This window comes from Thunnus thynnus, chromosome 7 (assembly GCF_963924715.1).
Source record: "Thunnus thynnus chromosome 7, fThuThy2.1, whole genome shotgun sequence".
In the NCBI taxonomy this organism is placed as follows: domain Eukaryota; kingdom Metazoa; phylum Chordata; class Actinopteri; order Scombriformes; family Scombridae; genus Thunnus; species Thunnus thynnus.
Genome location: NC_089523.1, coordinates 27,148,091 through 27,162,854, shown reverse-complemented (window position 1 = coordinate 27,162,854; position 14,764 = coordinate 27,148,091). Strand labels below are relative to the sequence as shown.

General features: G+C 37.6%; 2 protein-coding genes across 2 annotated transcripts; both read right to left on the bottom strand.

Moving 5' to 3' along the window:
* Positions 1–82: 82 nt before the first annotated feature.
* On the bottom strand, positions 83–5,247 carry guca1c (guanylate cyclase activator 1C). Its single transcript, XM_067595249.1, has 4 exons — positions 4,922–5,247; positions 2,844–2,993; positions 2,457–2,544; positions 83–2,238 (listed from the first exon to the last, which is right to left on the bottom strand). The coding sequence occupies exons 1-4, from the start codon at positions 5,114–5,116 to the stop codon at positions 2,099–2,101; spliced, it is 573 nt and encodes a 190-aa protein (XP_067451350.1). The 5' UTR covers positions 5,117–5,247; the 3' UTR covers positions 83–2,098.
* A 3,522-nt stretch (positions 5,248–8,769) lies between these two features.
* Positions 8,770–14,218, bottom strand: LOC137186367 (TPA-induced transmembrane protein homolog). The gene is made up of 7 exons (XM_067595244.1): positions 13,665–14,218; positions 12,713–12,790; positions 12,391–12,450; positions 11,446–11,578; positions 10,940–11,100; positions 10,238–10,308; positions 8,770–10,093 (listed from the first exon to the last, which is right to left on the bottom strand). Exons 1-7 carry the CDS (start codon positions 13,728–13,730, stop codon positions 9,907–9,909), a joined length of 756 nt encoding a protein of 251 aa, XP_067451345.1. The 5' UTR covers positions 13,731–14,218; the 3' UTR covers positions 8,770–9,906.
* Between the last annotated feature and the right edge of the window lie 546 nt (positions 14,219–14,764).

The following is a 14,764-nucleotide window of genomic DNA, read 5'->3' as shown; positions in this document are numbered from 1 at the left end:
ACTGGTGAATTTATACAAAGAGCCATAGGCGGGTTGATCAGTGCGGTTATGTAAATTGCATCAGGTGATGGATCTAGGCAAGCTTTGAGTGCTATGTGGAGTCAAACCCTTATCTTTATTTGATTTACACAACGTGCTATTTATCTGAGTTCATAATAATGTCTGACCACTGTGTACCAAAATGAACCTCTGTCCAATCATTAACCATGCAGACCATTATGGTTGAAGGACCTCAGTATAAAGGGATAGCATGGTTTGATATTGATTAACTTCAAAAAAATGAGCTGAGGGATGTCAAGTTTTGACCCCAAAAGTAAAGAACCTCATTGTTAAGTCAATGTCAGCTGTGTTTAGATTGGCAGGATGTCTTATAGATTTGAACTCCTGGTTCACCTGTTTGCAAATAATACTGCAAAGGCAAAGAGAAATCAGATGATGAGTCTTAAAAAGAAAATCAAGCTTTATTATGATTCTGATATAATCATAAAAAATAGGAAAGCTAGATTATTCTGGTCTTGTCCCCTTCCAAACTAAATGACAGCTGATCATAGGCTTCTTTGTTCTTTCTATGTGTGTGACAAGTTCTGGTATTTTCTGCACAAATGGAAATCAAAGCTCTGAGACAGTCTGTTCCTTGGCAGACTAGTTCAGAAGAGAAGCCAAGCGCCACCCTGAACATGATTTACCAATTTGTGTTGGAAAGATTATTATTAGTTTTAGAACATGATAGCTGCTCGAGAAAATAAGAGAGTAATGGATTTGACCAGATTTTCAAAACCCCAGTAGTTACAAAGCTTGCAGCTTGTTGGCAATGAGCTTCTTGAGGCAAACTTTCCATCTCTTTAGACTTAAAGTTGATAAAGAAAGAAAATGTATCAACTTGAAATATGAGAGTTGAAGGGTGCATTAACTGCCATGCATTCATCAGTTATCCTTTGACCCCCCAAAAAATTATGCTTCTGCATGTGATGTCATGAAGGGGTTTTGTGATATGTTTATAACATTTGTCACTCCTGATTGTTTAACATTGCCTCCACATTTTCTGATGTATTCTACATAAACAAATTACCCTAACATAAAAACATAAAAAAGTTAAGCCATCCATTCAAGGAAAAACAGCTGACTTGTGTGCAATGTGGATATGTGCCCATCAAGAAACTGTGATGTTATTTTTACTCCTGCGTCTGTTGTGTAAAAGAAGAATCACACAGTAAACTGTGCTAGAGTCAGTATTTTTCTTTTTTTTAAAAAAACATTGTATTGATTTTAAGGCAGTATTGTAACCTTAATAACAGCAAAATACAATGAAACAATACATTTCACACAAGTATACATAAATATTTTAACATTCAGCTGCTACATTTGTATTCAGTTACCATTCAGTTTTTATACAGCCAATAGTGTAGTTTTCATGCGGATCTTACAAGAGCGACAACACAAAATGAAGTACAGTCTCGGTGAGTAGTGTAAGAAATTCACAGTGAATTTGGCCGTTCAACAGGACTAAGTAGAATTAATTAATTAATTAATTTGAATTTAACATGTTCCATTATAAATCTGTTGAAATAATGTTAAAAATAATGCCAAAGCTGTCCAAGACATTTCGGAATGAAGTATCCCGCTCTGCTTTCCACTTCGTCCCTGACAGTTCTGCAAACCAGGAAGCCCTTACAACATCTCAAGCCCAATTCTGATGAAGTAAATCAAAGTGGTTTATCCACATTGCTTTGAGCCATCTACTCACACCGTGATGGGAACCTGAAGCAAATGGGCTTCCCTTCACTGAAATTCTCCAAACACATCACTTGTTAAAGGTGTTTTAAACCTTAACAAAACTGAAGGGCCACCGAACAAGAGACGTGAGAGCACAAGCAGAGAGAAGACGGCACTTTTTCTGCTTCCCTTGGGCGACATACAGAGAGATCATATCTGCATGGGACTGCTCAGTCGGGTTTTTTGAGTTCATTATGTGCACTCTGAAATTGGAACATGGCTCTTCATCAAGCACATACACTCTTTCCTCAACAATGCTGCATTCTTAAAATCCACCAAAAATGATCTCGACTCTTCCACACAGTCCAGTTTGTTGACTCCCGATTCAGTTCACAGCATTCTTTGGTTTTAGACCCTTGAGGATGATTTCCAGGACGTGGGTAAGATCCATCATCTTGGTGAGCATATCCATGATGTCAGGATGGTCCTTCGCTCCATCGATGAACTCCTCCAGTGTCAGCTCACCTGAGAAGCAGCAAAGATAAAAAAATTTTAAGGGACAAATTATATATATTAAGAAATTACACAGCTATCAGAATGTTTATTGCTTCCTATTGATCCAGTATTTCACTCTGAATGGGCTCTGGACAGGGCTGGTCCTGTTGACATTATTTCCAACCAGGAACACTGTTCTTATGTTGAGGGCTAATAAATCATGGTATCATCAATAAGATATTTGTTACCTTCTCCTTTGACATCGACCTTTTCATATATAAGAGTCACAATCTCTTCTGGTGGGACGTCGTAAATCCTCGTGATATCTTGAATAGCCTGGTGAAGAAGTTTCCACAGTTAATTGTTCAGCATTAACTTAAAAAGGTGTCACATAATCTGTTGCGTGGTTACTGCACGACTTCCTCAGTCAGTGAATTAGGTGATAGTCAAGGCCATATTTAGACCTAAGGTTAGATAAGAAGCCCCCTGGATTATGGGTCATGTCTAGGTCATGGCCAGTTAAACCCATTTCTGCACTTTCAGAGCTAAGCCTTATGATTCTGGGAACTCTGCCCAGTTCTTCAGATCTGTGACACTCTAATTATGAAACATCCAAGAAAAAAAAAATACTGTACCTTAAATATAGTCTCCAGTTCCTCCTTGTCAATTTTCCCATTTCCATCTTGATCGAAGAGCTTGAAGTACCACTTTAGTTTCTGGTTAATTTCCCCTTTCAGTAATAAACTTATTGCTGCAATGTATTCAACGAAGTCTATGTAGCCATCCTGCAAAACAGCAAATAAAAGATACAGATAAGAAAATGATGGATTGCAAAATCAAAATGTATTTAAAGGGGACCTATTATGTTTTTTATTATTTTCAGTCATACGTATGATGTTGCAATGTCAGATGTTCATGTTAAACGTGGCCAAAGTGTCAAATAATGAAGTAAACGTACGTAGAAGTAATCCCTGTGAGCAAAAAGCACCGACTGCTCTGAACGCTTGGTTTCCACTGTTTCTTTCTACTTTTAGCCCGACCCGACGTTGACTTGTGAAAGATTTCTTTATGTGGTCATCTGCTCCATGCACAGCGCGCGAGTTCACTGCTCCGCTAGGCTAACATTATAGCATTTTTCCATTGTTATGGGGGTAGTCACACCGAGCCATGACTCCAGTAAAGCTGGCACGCTGTGAATGTTTTTCCGTTACACAGCATGCAAAGTAAAATAAGTTGTTTACTTGTTGGAGGTGTGCTGGTCGTCTGCAACTCTTCATTAAACATCATCATCACTGTTGCTGTTTCTGTTTGTACTATTCCTCCCTACGTTATTTTTAACTGATCTGCTTAAAAAAGAGCTCCAAATATGTCCATATGTTGTTGTGTCAACTGGTTTTTAGCGCCACTAATGAAGCTTTGCTAATTCAGTGAGGAACACATTTAATTTCCTGTAAATTCTTCACAATAAAACTCTTTCGTTATTTAATCATTTAAAAGCTTTTCATTTGAGGCAGTAAAGCAGGAAATGTTGGGTTTGCATCAGTGGTAATTTAACATGACTCTGATATGGCTGCCCCTCAGCAGGCTTCCTGAAGCTGGCCAATCAGAACAGAGTGGGCTCATCAAAAGTGGGCCTTAACGAGACAGGAGCTAAGACTGCCTGTAAGAGACAGAGGCTGAACTGAGGGGCTGCATAAAGGGCCAGTATAAAGCCCCTTCTACGCAAGGCTGTTCAAGGCGGGAATGCTGCGCCTTTATTTCGCCCCACTGTTCTGTATAAAAAGTACGGACACAGAGATGGGGAGCAGAGTTACTCCATCAATAAGCTGGCTACAGAGGTAGTCACAGAGCTAGATTAATGTCTGTGTAAATGTGACAGCTGGCACGACAGGACAGCACGCACTAATCGCCGATGTTGTTGTGTTGCACATCACGCTTCTGATTTGGAACACTGGCATGCTATGTAAAAGGACATTATGTTAGCTTTGTTTGGTTCAGTGTAAAAAAGCAAAGGCGGCGTAATGACAGATCTTCTTTATAGTTATAATGTGAGATCTCTTTACAAAAGAGCCTTAAGATAAATAAGGAGTTTTTTGAATTGTAAATCATGCAAAGCAACTCTAGTGAGTCCAAAAATAAAAATAATATAGAGCTGGAAATGAGCATAATAGGTCCCCTTTAAAAAAAGATTTTCAAAGGCAGAATTGTACCATTTGGTATTATCAGAGTAGTAGTAGTAGTAGTGGTAATTATCCTACACAAGGGCAACATGAGTGAGGCAACTCTGAGGAAACCATGGCTGATACTTACAGAGACTCTAAATCATGTACTAACAAGGTGCAGTTTGTACATCCTGTCATCCTAAGCTTTGTGCAGGACTCAAAAAGTAGATCATGTCAGAGTTTAAACTCAGTTGATCCATCTTAAAATGTGAGAGATGTCCGTAATCTCTCGTCACTCCTTTTAAAATGTTAACTCTTTATGTAAAACAATCTGAAATAACGCATGAGTCTCTTATTTCCCATTGCAAAGTTGGCCTTTGATTCAAGAGAACTGATTTATTCAACTAGTTACATGCATCAGTCATTCATCAAGTAGATGTCTCATCAGCTCTCTGGCAAATCATTGGTACTGTTCACCTCTTTTGGGGGAATCATACAGTCCATTTTGTCCTGAGCAGAGAAGAAGAAACTTGTTGCAGGTATTTTCTTACCCCATCCATGTCAAAGGTGAAGAAGACCTGGTCCACATAGCTGCTGGCCTCCTCTGTCATCCCATTCATTTCAAGCATACCCTTGAGCTCAAAGAGCGTGATGAGCCCAGAAGGAGACTCCCTCATGAACTTGGTGTACCAGTGGTGCATGTCCTCCTCCAGGATGTCATCCAGGTTGGAGCCGTGGGCACCCATTATTCCTTCAGTGGTTTGATTTTGTCCAGAATCCTGCAGAGTCTGTGTTGAAGCTGAGATGTGCGAGGACAGTGGTCGTGTAGAGTAGTGGCAGCACTGAGGTGTGACTGAAATATCATGCAACCACAGCCTTAATCTTTAAGTCTTGGGAGACCCAAAAGGAGAGATAACCCTTTAATGGGATAAGTGCAGAGGTCTTCCTAGAACCTCGGGACACTGCATGCTCTATACCAGGCTAAAAATGACATTGGATGGTAATATACAGTGAGTTGGAACTCTAATGTGCAACAAGGAAAGGTCAGGTTTGAGCTCTTGCCTCTGAGAAAAATTAAGAGTTTAATTGAAGAACTTTGCTTTGATGGTCCACATCAGCCAATTTTGTTTTTACTCATTTCTATTTCAGTATTTATTTGCTTTTATTTTTTCTAAGTTTGTACATCCCAATATTTTCATAACCACCTATTCTCACCTGTATAATATTTCTATATCCATGCAAATAAATAATTTGCCCACGTAGCTGTGCACCCATTCACAAAGGCTATAACACACGTCTGGGATTCCTCGGGGAATTAAAGAAGGGAATTCCTCTTGGAACAGACTTATCCTCTTTATAGACATGACTAAAAGGGTATTTCTAAGCTACAACACACACATTAAGCTTCTTTTAATATATTATGTAAAAGTTATACATAGGCATACATATTATGAGTGCATTAAATAAGGAGGAGAAATGTGTAAAATGCATGGACATGTTTTTCCAGTCATTTTTGTTTTTAAATTTTATTCTGTAATTTATGTTATATTGACAGTTTTTCAGGCCTGTGTTGAGCTCAACCCATGTTTTAAGAAGTACTTATATTTTTTCAAAGATACAATGGACAAAATCTAGAAGAAACTGCAAAGGAGCAAAAAGCTATATATATCTATACATACATATATACATTTATGTACACACGCACACACACACATATACATATATATATAGCTCTGCCATAAATTCTACATTTACAAAGCTTATTTGTAAATGTTTTTGTTGACATTGTCAGAAAGGTGATAACTGTACTTTATGTTTTTTATTGAGGTTGTAGTGGGTGGTGGTGGTGTACTGGAGTACATTATATTGAAAAGTGTTCCTAATATTTTGTCCACTCCATTAACATACATGAAGAGGTTAATGCTGAAAATGCATGAGCTTCATAAAAGTAGAATTTATGGCAGAGCTGTTGTATTGGATTGCATTAGATGGCACAGGTGTACCTAATGAATAGCCTTGTGAGTATATATATATACCAATGAGTATATATATATATATACACACACCAGCCACTGCATCGCTCTCTCTCTCTCTCTTGCACCCTCTCTCTCTCTCTCTCTCTGTCTCTCGAGGGATGCGGCAGGAAAGCACTACACATTGCACATTTGCTGTTGTGCAACAATTAAGCAATGTATTAGGGCCACAAAAGATTACGTGCTGTAGATGTCAACTGATTTAAGCTTGAGCAGAAAAACATGTTGCACTTCCTGGTATGTTAACTAACTAATTATAGTGTTAGCAATAAGCCATTTTGACATGTAATCAGTAGGAAAAGTACAGGTGTAAATGATAAAAATTAATCATGGCTGAATTTAGCTTTTTCAGTTTAAGGGTCCTTGTATTGTGCCTGCTGGCTCATTGTCACACTGTCATGGCTCACTGGGACACTTGAAGAGAATAGAGCAATCATGAACATTGTTAGTAACACCTATGATTTTCCTTCTATGAAAGTGTCTGCTGTGAAAAAGGCCTACAGCCAAGCCGGGGGAGACTGCACCCTGGATGTATTTTATAATTTACTGTGGGACAGAAAAATACATGATACAAAACCGTGGAGGGATAAACAATCCGCTTTTCCTCTTAACGCTTGCAAAAAATTAAATATTTTGAGATAGATAGATAGATAGATTGATAGATAGATAGATAGATAGATCTAAAAAACTTGCACACACGTCAAAATGGATAAATACATGTTTAACCAACACGGTTGACCCATGACTGACCGAAGTGAGGCTCTGCGTGAGCGATCTCAGGATCATAGGTACGCCAAAGGATTGAGTGTAGTGAAGTGCTGTTTAAAACCAACCTGACTATCAAAGCTCAGAGTGCTTATTATAGTTAATCTGGCTTTAGACGATTAGCAGTTCTCAAAATAGGATTGAAAAATGGACCACCAGTCACTCCTGACAGCACAGGCAGCCAGTATCTATTTGGTATACACAGCCAAAATCTATGCTGCTGCCTTATGCCAAGGTACATGATCTATCTCTGTTGCCAACAGATTTTGAAAACTGTTTACTTTGATGAAACACAGCCAGACACCTGCAGACAATATTCTCCCTAACCCTAAAAATACAGTAGAGAGAGCAGCTTAAGTCAACTAAGGTTGTCCAGTCTGAATCAATAAATCCAGTCTAAACAGAAATGTGCAAGTTTATTCTGAGCTCAACATTTGCAATATTAGAGAGTATCAAAGAGCAGGTGGTCTGATTTGGTTTTATGCACAGTAATATGCTGTTGAAATCTCATGGATCCCACTAATACGCTGTTGCTTAAACTTGACCTTTTGACCAGCATGTGACTGTCATGCAGGAAAGACGTTTAAGAACTGCAAGTGAAAATATATTTCCCTCTTTAGTAAACCTCAGTTCTTTGAAGGCATAAATCTTTTCTAATCTTGTCTAACAGTAAGAGAAAATGTATTTCCCATGAATCACACTGTGCTTCTATGTGTACTCTTACTGTGACGATAATTGCTTTCTTTAACTCCAAGACACATATATCTAGGTAGAATTCCTAAGCTAACCTTATACTTGTTTATCCATGGGTATCTTGATTATTAAGCCCATTTTGATAAGGAGGGTAATCTCTATTTGAAGTTATAAATCAATTGAATGACTGTAATAAATCTAACATTTTAGCTACACATTAACTGCACAGTTTCAGCAGGTTTCAGGCACATCACATGTCTAAAAAAAAATCTTTATTTCAGAAATTACAGACCATATAAATCTCATGTTAGATGATAATATTTAATCAAAGAATTAACATTTACTCAATTAGATGCGTTTTCACCACAATTAACTGATAACAAAACATGGTAATTAGTGTTTTAATTGGTTCATGTTTCAACTGTTTTCATGAAGTTTTGTACAGAGTGCAACCTGCTGAGATGAGGACTAATGAATAACCATCTGGTGGAAAAATGCCTGTTCAGGACCAGATCATTTGGCATAAACATTAATTAATTAAACATTAATCATAGCTGTAATGTTATTAGAGGACAGACACGTTGACATGATTGCTGCCAGGAAACAGACTGCAATCTGACCTACAGGAACAGCTCTAATTTACAAAAGTGTGATGTACTACCAGTTATTAACTGCAACAACCTGCTACAATTCACTATCAAAATATCAATGTAAATTCTTAATATTTCTCTGCAAAAAAAGAGACAAGAAGCACAAGTCAGACAGAAAACAAAGGTAAAGGTAACCATTCACATGTATGAGGAACATGCACTCCCTCTACTGTTCAACCACAGAGAATATCAAAAATACAGCAGGTTAAAGGGCAAAAACTGAGCCCTTGTGTACATGTCAAACAAAACTTCAATGAGAAATGTACAAAATGTTGTTTATTTAGTGGTATACTCTACAAAGTATGAGGTTTGTGTGTTCAGAATATATAGCTTTATATGGACATGCATTGCCCTGACTTGACACCTGCGGACAGCTAATTTTCCCATACAGTTCCCTAAAGCTGACTTTCCTTCCTGTACAATTCACTGCTTAAGAGAAAATATCAATGTAAATTCTCAATATCAGACAAGCACAAGACAGAAAGAAAACAAAAGTAGAAGTAACTGTTCACATGTATGAGGAACATGCACTCCCTCTACTGTTCAACCACAGAGAATGTTAAAAATACAGCAGGTTAAAAGGCAAAACATGAGCCCCTGTGTACATGTCAAACAAAACCTCAATGAGAAATGTACAAAATTCTGTGCATTTGGTGGTATAATATACAAAGTATGATTTTTTTGTGTGCAGAATATATAGTTTCATATGGGCATGCATTGCCCTGATTTACAATATGACTGCTGCAGACAGCTAATTTCCCTACACAGATCTCTGAAGCTGACTTTCCTTCCTGTTTTCTCTCTAGGAAAATGTTTCAGAGTGTTCCACTTTTTTCATTTACAAATGATGTCTTGGTGATGCAGAATAATGGGATAGATATGCAAATATAAACACTTTCCATTAAAAACACTTTTACAGGCTTTTCTCATGTTCTCGTGACAGTGATAGTCAAGGAATGAATATAAATAATTACAGCACAGACATTTATAAAAAAAATACCCTTTGGAATTGATATACTTGGAGTTATACAAAAACACATAATGAAATCTGAAGTACAGTATGAAATACTATATTATATATACTCAAGAAAGCACTGATCTTTGTTGGCATTGTCTGGTCAGATAAACTACTCGGTTTGACAGTAGGATGTAGATTTTACATCGAGAGAAGTCTTAAAGAAGCTCATCCATATGACTGAAGTCATGACGCCTTTGCATGACTATGTAGTTTGTATGAACTATGTAGTTTCCTGTGGTAATGATGTGTCATATGCTCGTGGGAAAATCTCACATGAGTTACAAACACCAACCTTCAGAGGTTTCATATATGCTTTCTTACTCTCTAAATGACAAAGCAAGATACACCAGTTTTCTTGTAAGTTTGTGAACATTTCTTCAAAACATTTTTAGGGACAATGGATCAATGTACATGGGCTCTGATTCATCTGTCTCCCGGTCATATAGAAACTGTCTGAACACGTTGTACACCATCTTCCTGCTCAGGGTAAAGTTCCTCAACTCGTCCTGCCTCTCTGCGGGCATGAGAAATGTCAGCCGGTAGTCTGCAGTGACTGAACCATTCCTGTGGGGAGAGTTAAACAGAAGTTCTGGAGCTCAACACACATTTTTGCCTCTAAAATCTACAAATGACAAAAAGCTTGTTTGAATGGTTTCATGTAAAAGAGGTGAAAATGTAGTTCCTAACCACTGAGTGTGATGAATTTACCTGAAAGCATATATTTTAGCTTCGGAGAAGTAGCGCCCCAGAGCAGGGGAGGATCTGTAGAGGTCAGCCAACTGGGTGGGGCAGGTTCAGACAAGCAAAAGTAAACACAGAGGGTGAAATGGTTTGACTACTACTGGTTTACTTTCACTTCACTGAGAGCTCATTTCTGCTGGTCAAGCCCTATTGTTGTTCATAATGTCTAAATAAGCAACAAAACCAGCTACAGAGGGCTTTCAGCTCTTAGCAATAGCAGCTGTAAACAGATTTTTGTGTTGTGAAGCTTGTGGCTTTCCTGTCCCAGTTTGGAGGACACAAAACCTGATACTATCAGGGGTGGGTGTACATTTTACTTTACACATTTTATCGTGTTACCTCAATCAAATAACTATTCACTTCTAGTAGTACCATTAAATAATAGTCTTAAATAACCCCCTGCATCTTTCCCCTAGTTGTTATCTAGTAAGGCATTATACTGTGTGCATCAAGGTAACTCTCTATTCATGGTGTTAATATTTGCATGGTTACTTTGATAAACTAATAAACTGCAGTAGCAAAACAAAGGTAGGAAGAAATACATACAGCCAATCATATGATGGTTAAATATTCCTATTTGGCCCTATATACTGACTTATATTTGCAACCAATTCATATTAATTAAGTCATTTTATCATTTGAAGTATAGGTGATAATAATCAGTCAAACCTGTTTTTGAAGATCTGTGGCGAGAGCTTGGCTTTTACTGACGGAAAGGGTGAGAAGCTCCTCTGTGAAGACCTGGTTGGGCAGTCTGAAGCTCCCGTTGAAACTTCGAGAAACGTTAAACGATGAAGCGTCGTACTTCTCATCCACGTCCTCATAAATCGCTGCTCAAAGAGAAACTGGGTCAAAGCTTCGTAACTATAACTGCTGTATTTAAAAAGTTCATTTTGGGATCAGATTTTATTATTAGTTTTGCATAGTTTTGTACTTGCATTAAGTGTTGATGTTATATATTTGCATGTTTAGTGGAATCATGGAATCAACAACTTTGGTCACTTTGGTTTTTGGCTGTATGATGGTATGTATGATAGACCGCCTTGTTACAGATCAAAGTAATTTAAATAAGTAAAAATATATACAATTACCTAAGCTATCACCCTGTTTATACATATAATCTTCAATAAATTGAAAAAAATAAATAAAACAACCCATTCATCATGAGACCTTACTTGAGCACAAGGCCAGGGAAATTATGATGATGGCGAAGATGAGGAGAAAAACCAAGATGATGACCATCCATAGTCTGACTTTCCAGAAGACGACCTCGTTCAGCTCATCCTTTACCCTGCACACTGAGCTCTTCTAGAAGCACAATAAAAATTTTAAAAAATGAAACAGCTTGTTCCTAAAATCTCACATTACTTTGTCAACATATGGCTACAGCATATGGGGGGGAGTTTGATATTCGAGAGATAGATTCAGGGTGGAGTATTATCCAAAAAGGCATAATGCAAGAAATAATGTTAATGTTACATAACAAACACTATCAGGAAGCAGGTTGCAGGAAGTGTAATTAAATGACAAGTATCAAGAAACAAGAAGCAAAACTGGTAACACTTTCTCTGACACCCATGTCTGTAATGCATTATAAATATACTTACAATGAATTATAATCTGCTTATAGCATGGCAATTATAGTTATCAGCACTCATAAATATTCATAATGCTTTATTATTAAATGATTATAATCTATTACAACTATGAGAATTATAATACACTATGATCCTTGCAAAAAAAAATGTCAGTGAGTGACCAGCAATTATCAATTGTATTATTTATTATTAACAGCAAGTATTATGATACTTGAACTTATAAGTCATAATAAATGCTTCATAAGTGTTGATATTATTATCATAAAGCATTATGAATATTTATGAGTGCTTATAACTATAATCATACAGAGCTATAAGAAGGTTGTAACGCATTATAGACATGGGCATCATAGAAAGGGTTCTTCTCACAGCTGCAATGTCCTCTTTGGAGTTCAGTGGATGGATGGAGCGCAAAAAATTTAATTATCACGTGATAAAAGGAAAGTTACACTTCCTTTATTGCAAGCGTGGGAGAACATACTTAAGAAACAACAAGTTTCTAACTAATAAAAGTGGTCAAACCTCTTGATTCCTTTGGGTTTCTGCCGCATGGCCAGAGGACATTATCTCCCCATTTCTAGGCTGATGAAACACAAAGACACATTTGTCAATTTCCACTGGGTTAAAAACTCTACCCTTTACTGTAAATGAAATAAATCATCTCTCAACAGTTTGTTGATTCAGCCACTTTCAACAGTGTTGAAAGTAGCTCACAATTTTCAGGTGGAAATGGAAAATTCATGCTACGTGTGATTCTACTCTTTTGAACAAAGTGCTTATGAACAGTAACTGAACAAAATCAAATACTTTATAAACAACAGCACATCACTTGACAATAACTCACCTGTTCAGTAAGCAACACATCTCCCTCTGTTGCCTCGGGGATACTGTAGGCCTGGCCACTTCCATTACCTGCTGGCACCTTGGAGGAGTCAAATTGTGGGGAATATTACTAAACACCATAAAGGAAACTCTTGTGCAAACTGATGATGATGTATGTTATGATACCAGGGAAAAGTGTGTACAATATAGATATGCAGGTATAGTATGTAGGGCTAGGCAACATATCGATATTATACCAATATCATGATACGATACTAGATATCATCTGAGATTCTGGATATCATAATATCGTGATATGGTATAAGTGTTGTCTTGTTTTGGTTTTCAAGGTGCGGTGTGTAGGTGTGGTTTATCCTTTCTGGGTTACTGTAGAAGCATGCTGGTGCAACATGACAGGCTCCGTGGAAGAGGACCCGCTCTCTATGTAGTTATAAAGGCCTCATTCTAAGGTAACGAAAACATGATAAAACATACTTATCAATATTATATTCCATTTCTGCCTAATCCATTCCGCTTGATGCCACTAAATTCTACACACTGCACCTTTAAAGGCTGCATTATAGTGATATAACTTTCTGAACTTACCAGATTGTTCTAGCTGTTCTATTATTTGCCTTTACTCACTTAGTCATTATATCCACATGACTGATGATTAGTTATCAAAAAAATCTAATTGTGTAAATATTTCGTGAAAGCACCGATAGTAATCTTTACACTATTGTCGCAATATCGATATCGAGGTATTTGGTCACAAATGATATTTGATTTTGTCCATATTGCCCAGCCCTAATATTATGCTATTATATGGACTGAATTTTAAAAAACGTGTATAATAAGATAAATACAGAATTGTCAGATAATATTATTATAGATAGTAGTAGTAGTAATAGTAGTATTGTATTGGACAGGTCACTAAGTATAAACTCTTTAGTTATTTATCCCATACAACTCACCCCGTCCTTTGATACATGATCTCCATCGTTTCCATTCGTCGTAATTGTCTGCAGCTCAATGTCCATGCTGGTTTGCTTCTAACTCCCAGTGCTGAATGGGAGTTGTCACGGTCACACTGGCTACGGGCTGAACCCGGAACTGTCTTCCAGCGCTGACTTCTTGTAATAAAACCGCACTTTTCCGTGGAATAGTGTACGACCCAGCTGCGGTTCAGAAAGTCCGCAGTTCCTTAGTTACAGCAGGTCAGCCAGAGAGTTCACATTGTTACACTTGACAGCTCGTTAGTAAAAGTTTCTCTCCAGACGACGCCTTTAGTTTCCTGTTTTAATCTCTCTCGCCCTCTTGACAGCCAGCCAGGTGAGTTTCCTTCAAGTTTCGGTATAGGTGACGTCGGAAGGCGTTGCCAAGTAAAGTAGAAAAGACTGTACACCGCTGACAGGAAACGTTACGAGAGAGTGTCATCATGCCTCTACTGCGATACAAGAAGTCAGATATAACGGAAATCAGCATGTCTACTTTACCTCGTAGCCTACTTCAGGTAAAGTATTTGATGTACCCACCCCACTTGTCCCGCTGGTGGTTTTAAGTTAACATTTGGTCAAAGTGACAGTTGGTCACTGTATTTTTCCTGTAGGCCTATTTCATAACTTCAATATGTGTAAAAACAGTTATTTCCAGGGGCTCATCAGTCTTCCTGCTTTTGATAACATATATTTCGTTATTCTTTTACATTAAGGTGATTACATATTTTAAAAAATCATCCATTTGTCAATTGAGTTGAACAGAAACTTGAGGTCCAAGTCTATTTTTACAGCAAGAAAGATATTTGCGGTGCACAAGCTGCCACACTGTCAGCTTTATTCAGAATAAAACAGTTAAGAAAAGGGACTCTGAGTAAAACATTGGCTTGTGAGTAAAGCAATTAAAGGGATTGAAGTTGCATTCATGGGAATAAGGTGTCAAGTATAGGGCACAGTGTAATTCTTAATGGTCACCAGTAGAGGTCTGGAAAGTTGTCAGGTGAAAACTTGCAATAATTCATGATGAACTGATTAAAGAATAGTTTTCACATCATGCAAATAATGCCCTCAGCACATTA

What these genes read in the sequence shown, in the direction of transcription:
- LOC137186367 (XM_067595244.1), bottom strand. Translation starts at nt 13,730, where the DNA reads ATGGACATTGAGCTGCAGACAATTACGACGAATGGAAACGATGGAGAT. An exon ending in ATCATGTATCAAAGGACGGG is followed by an intron (nt 12,791 to 13,664) that starts GTGAGTTGTATG and finishes GACTCCTCCAAG; the next exon opens with GTGCCAGCAGGTAATGGAAG. An exon ending in AAACCCAAAGGAATCAAGAG is followed by an intron (nt 11,579 to 12,390) that starts GTTTGACCACTT and finishes TTGTGCTTCTAG; the next exon opens with AAGAGCTCAGTGTGCAGGGT.
- guca1c (XM_067595249.1), bottom strand. Translation starts at nt 5,116, where the DNA reads ATGGGTGCCCACGGCTCCAACCTGGATGACATCCTGGAGGAGGACATG. An exon ending in AACTGGAGACTATATTTAAG is followed by an intron (nt 2,545 to 2,843) that starts GTACAGTATTTT and finishes CTTCTTCACCAG; the next exon opens with GCTATTCAAGATATCACGAG. An exon ending in GGTCGATGTCAAAGGAGAAG is followed by an intron (nt 2,239 to 2,456) that starts GTAACAAATATC and finishes GCTGCTTCTCAG; the next exon opens with GTGAGCTGACACTGGAGGAG.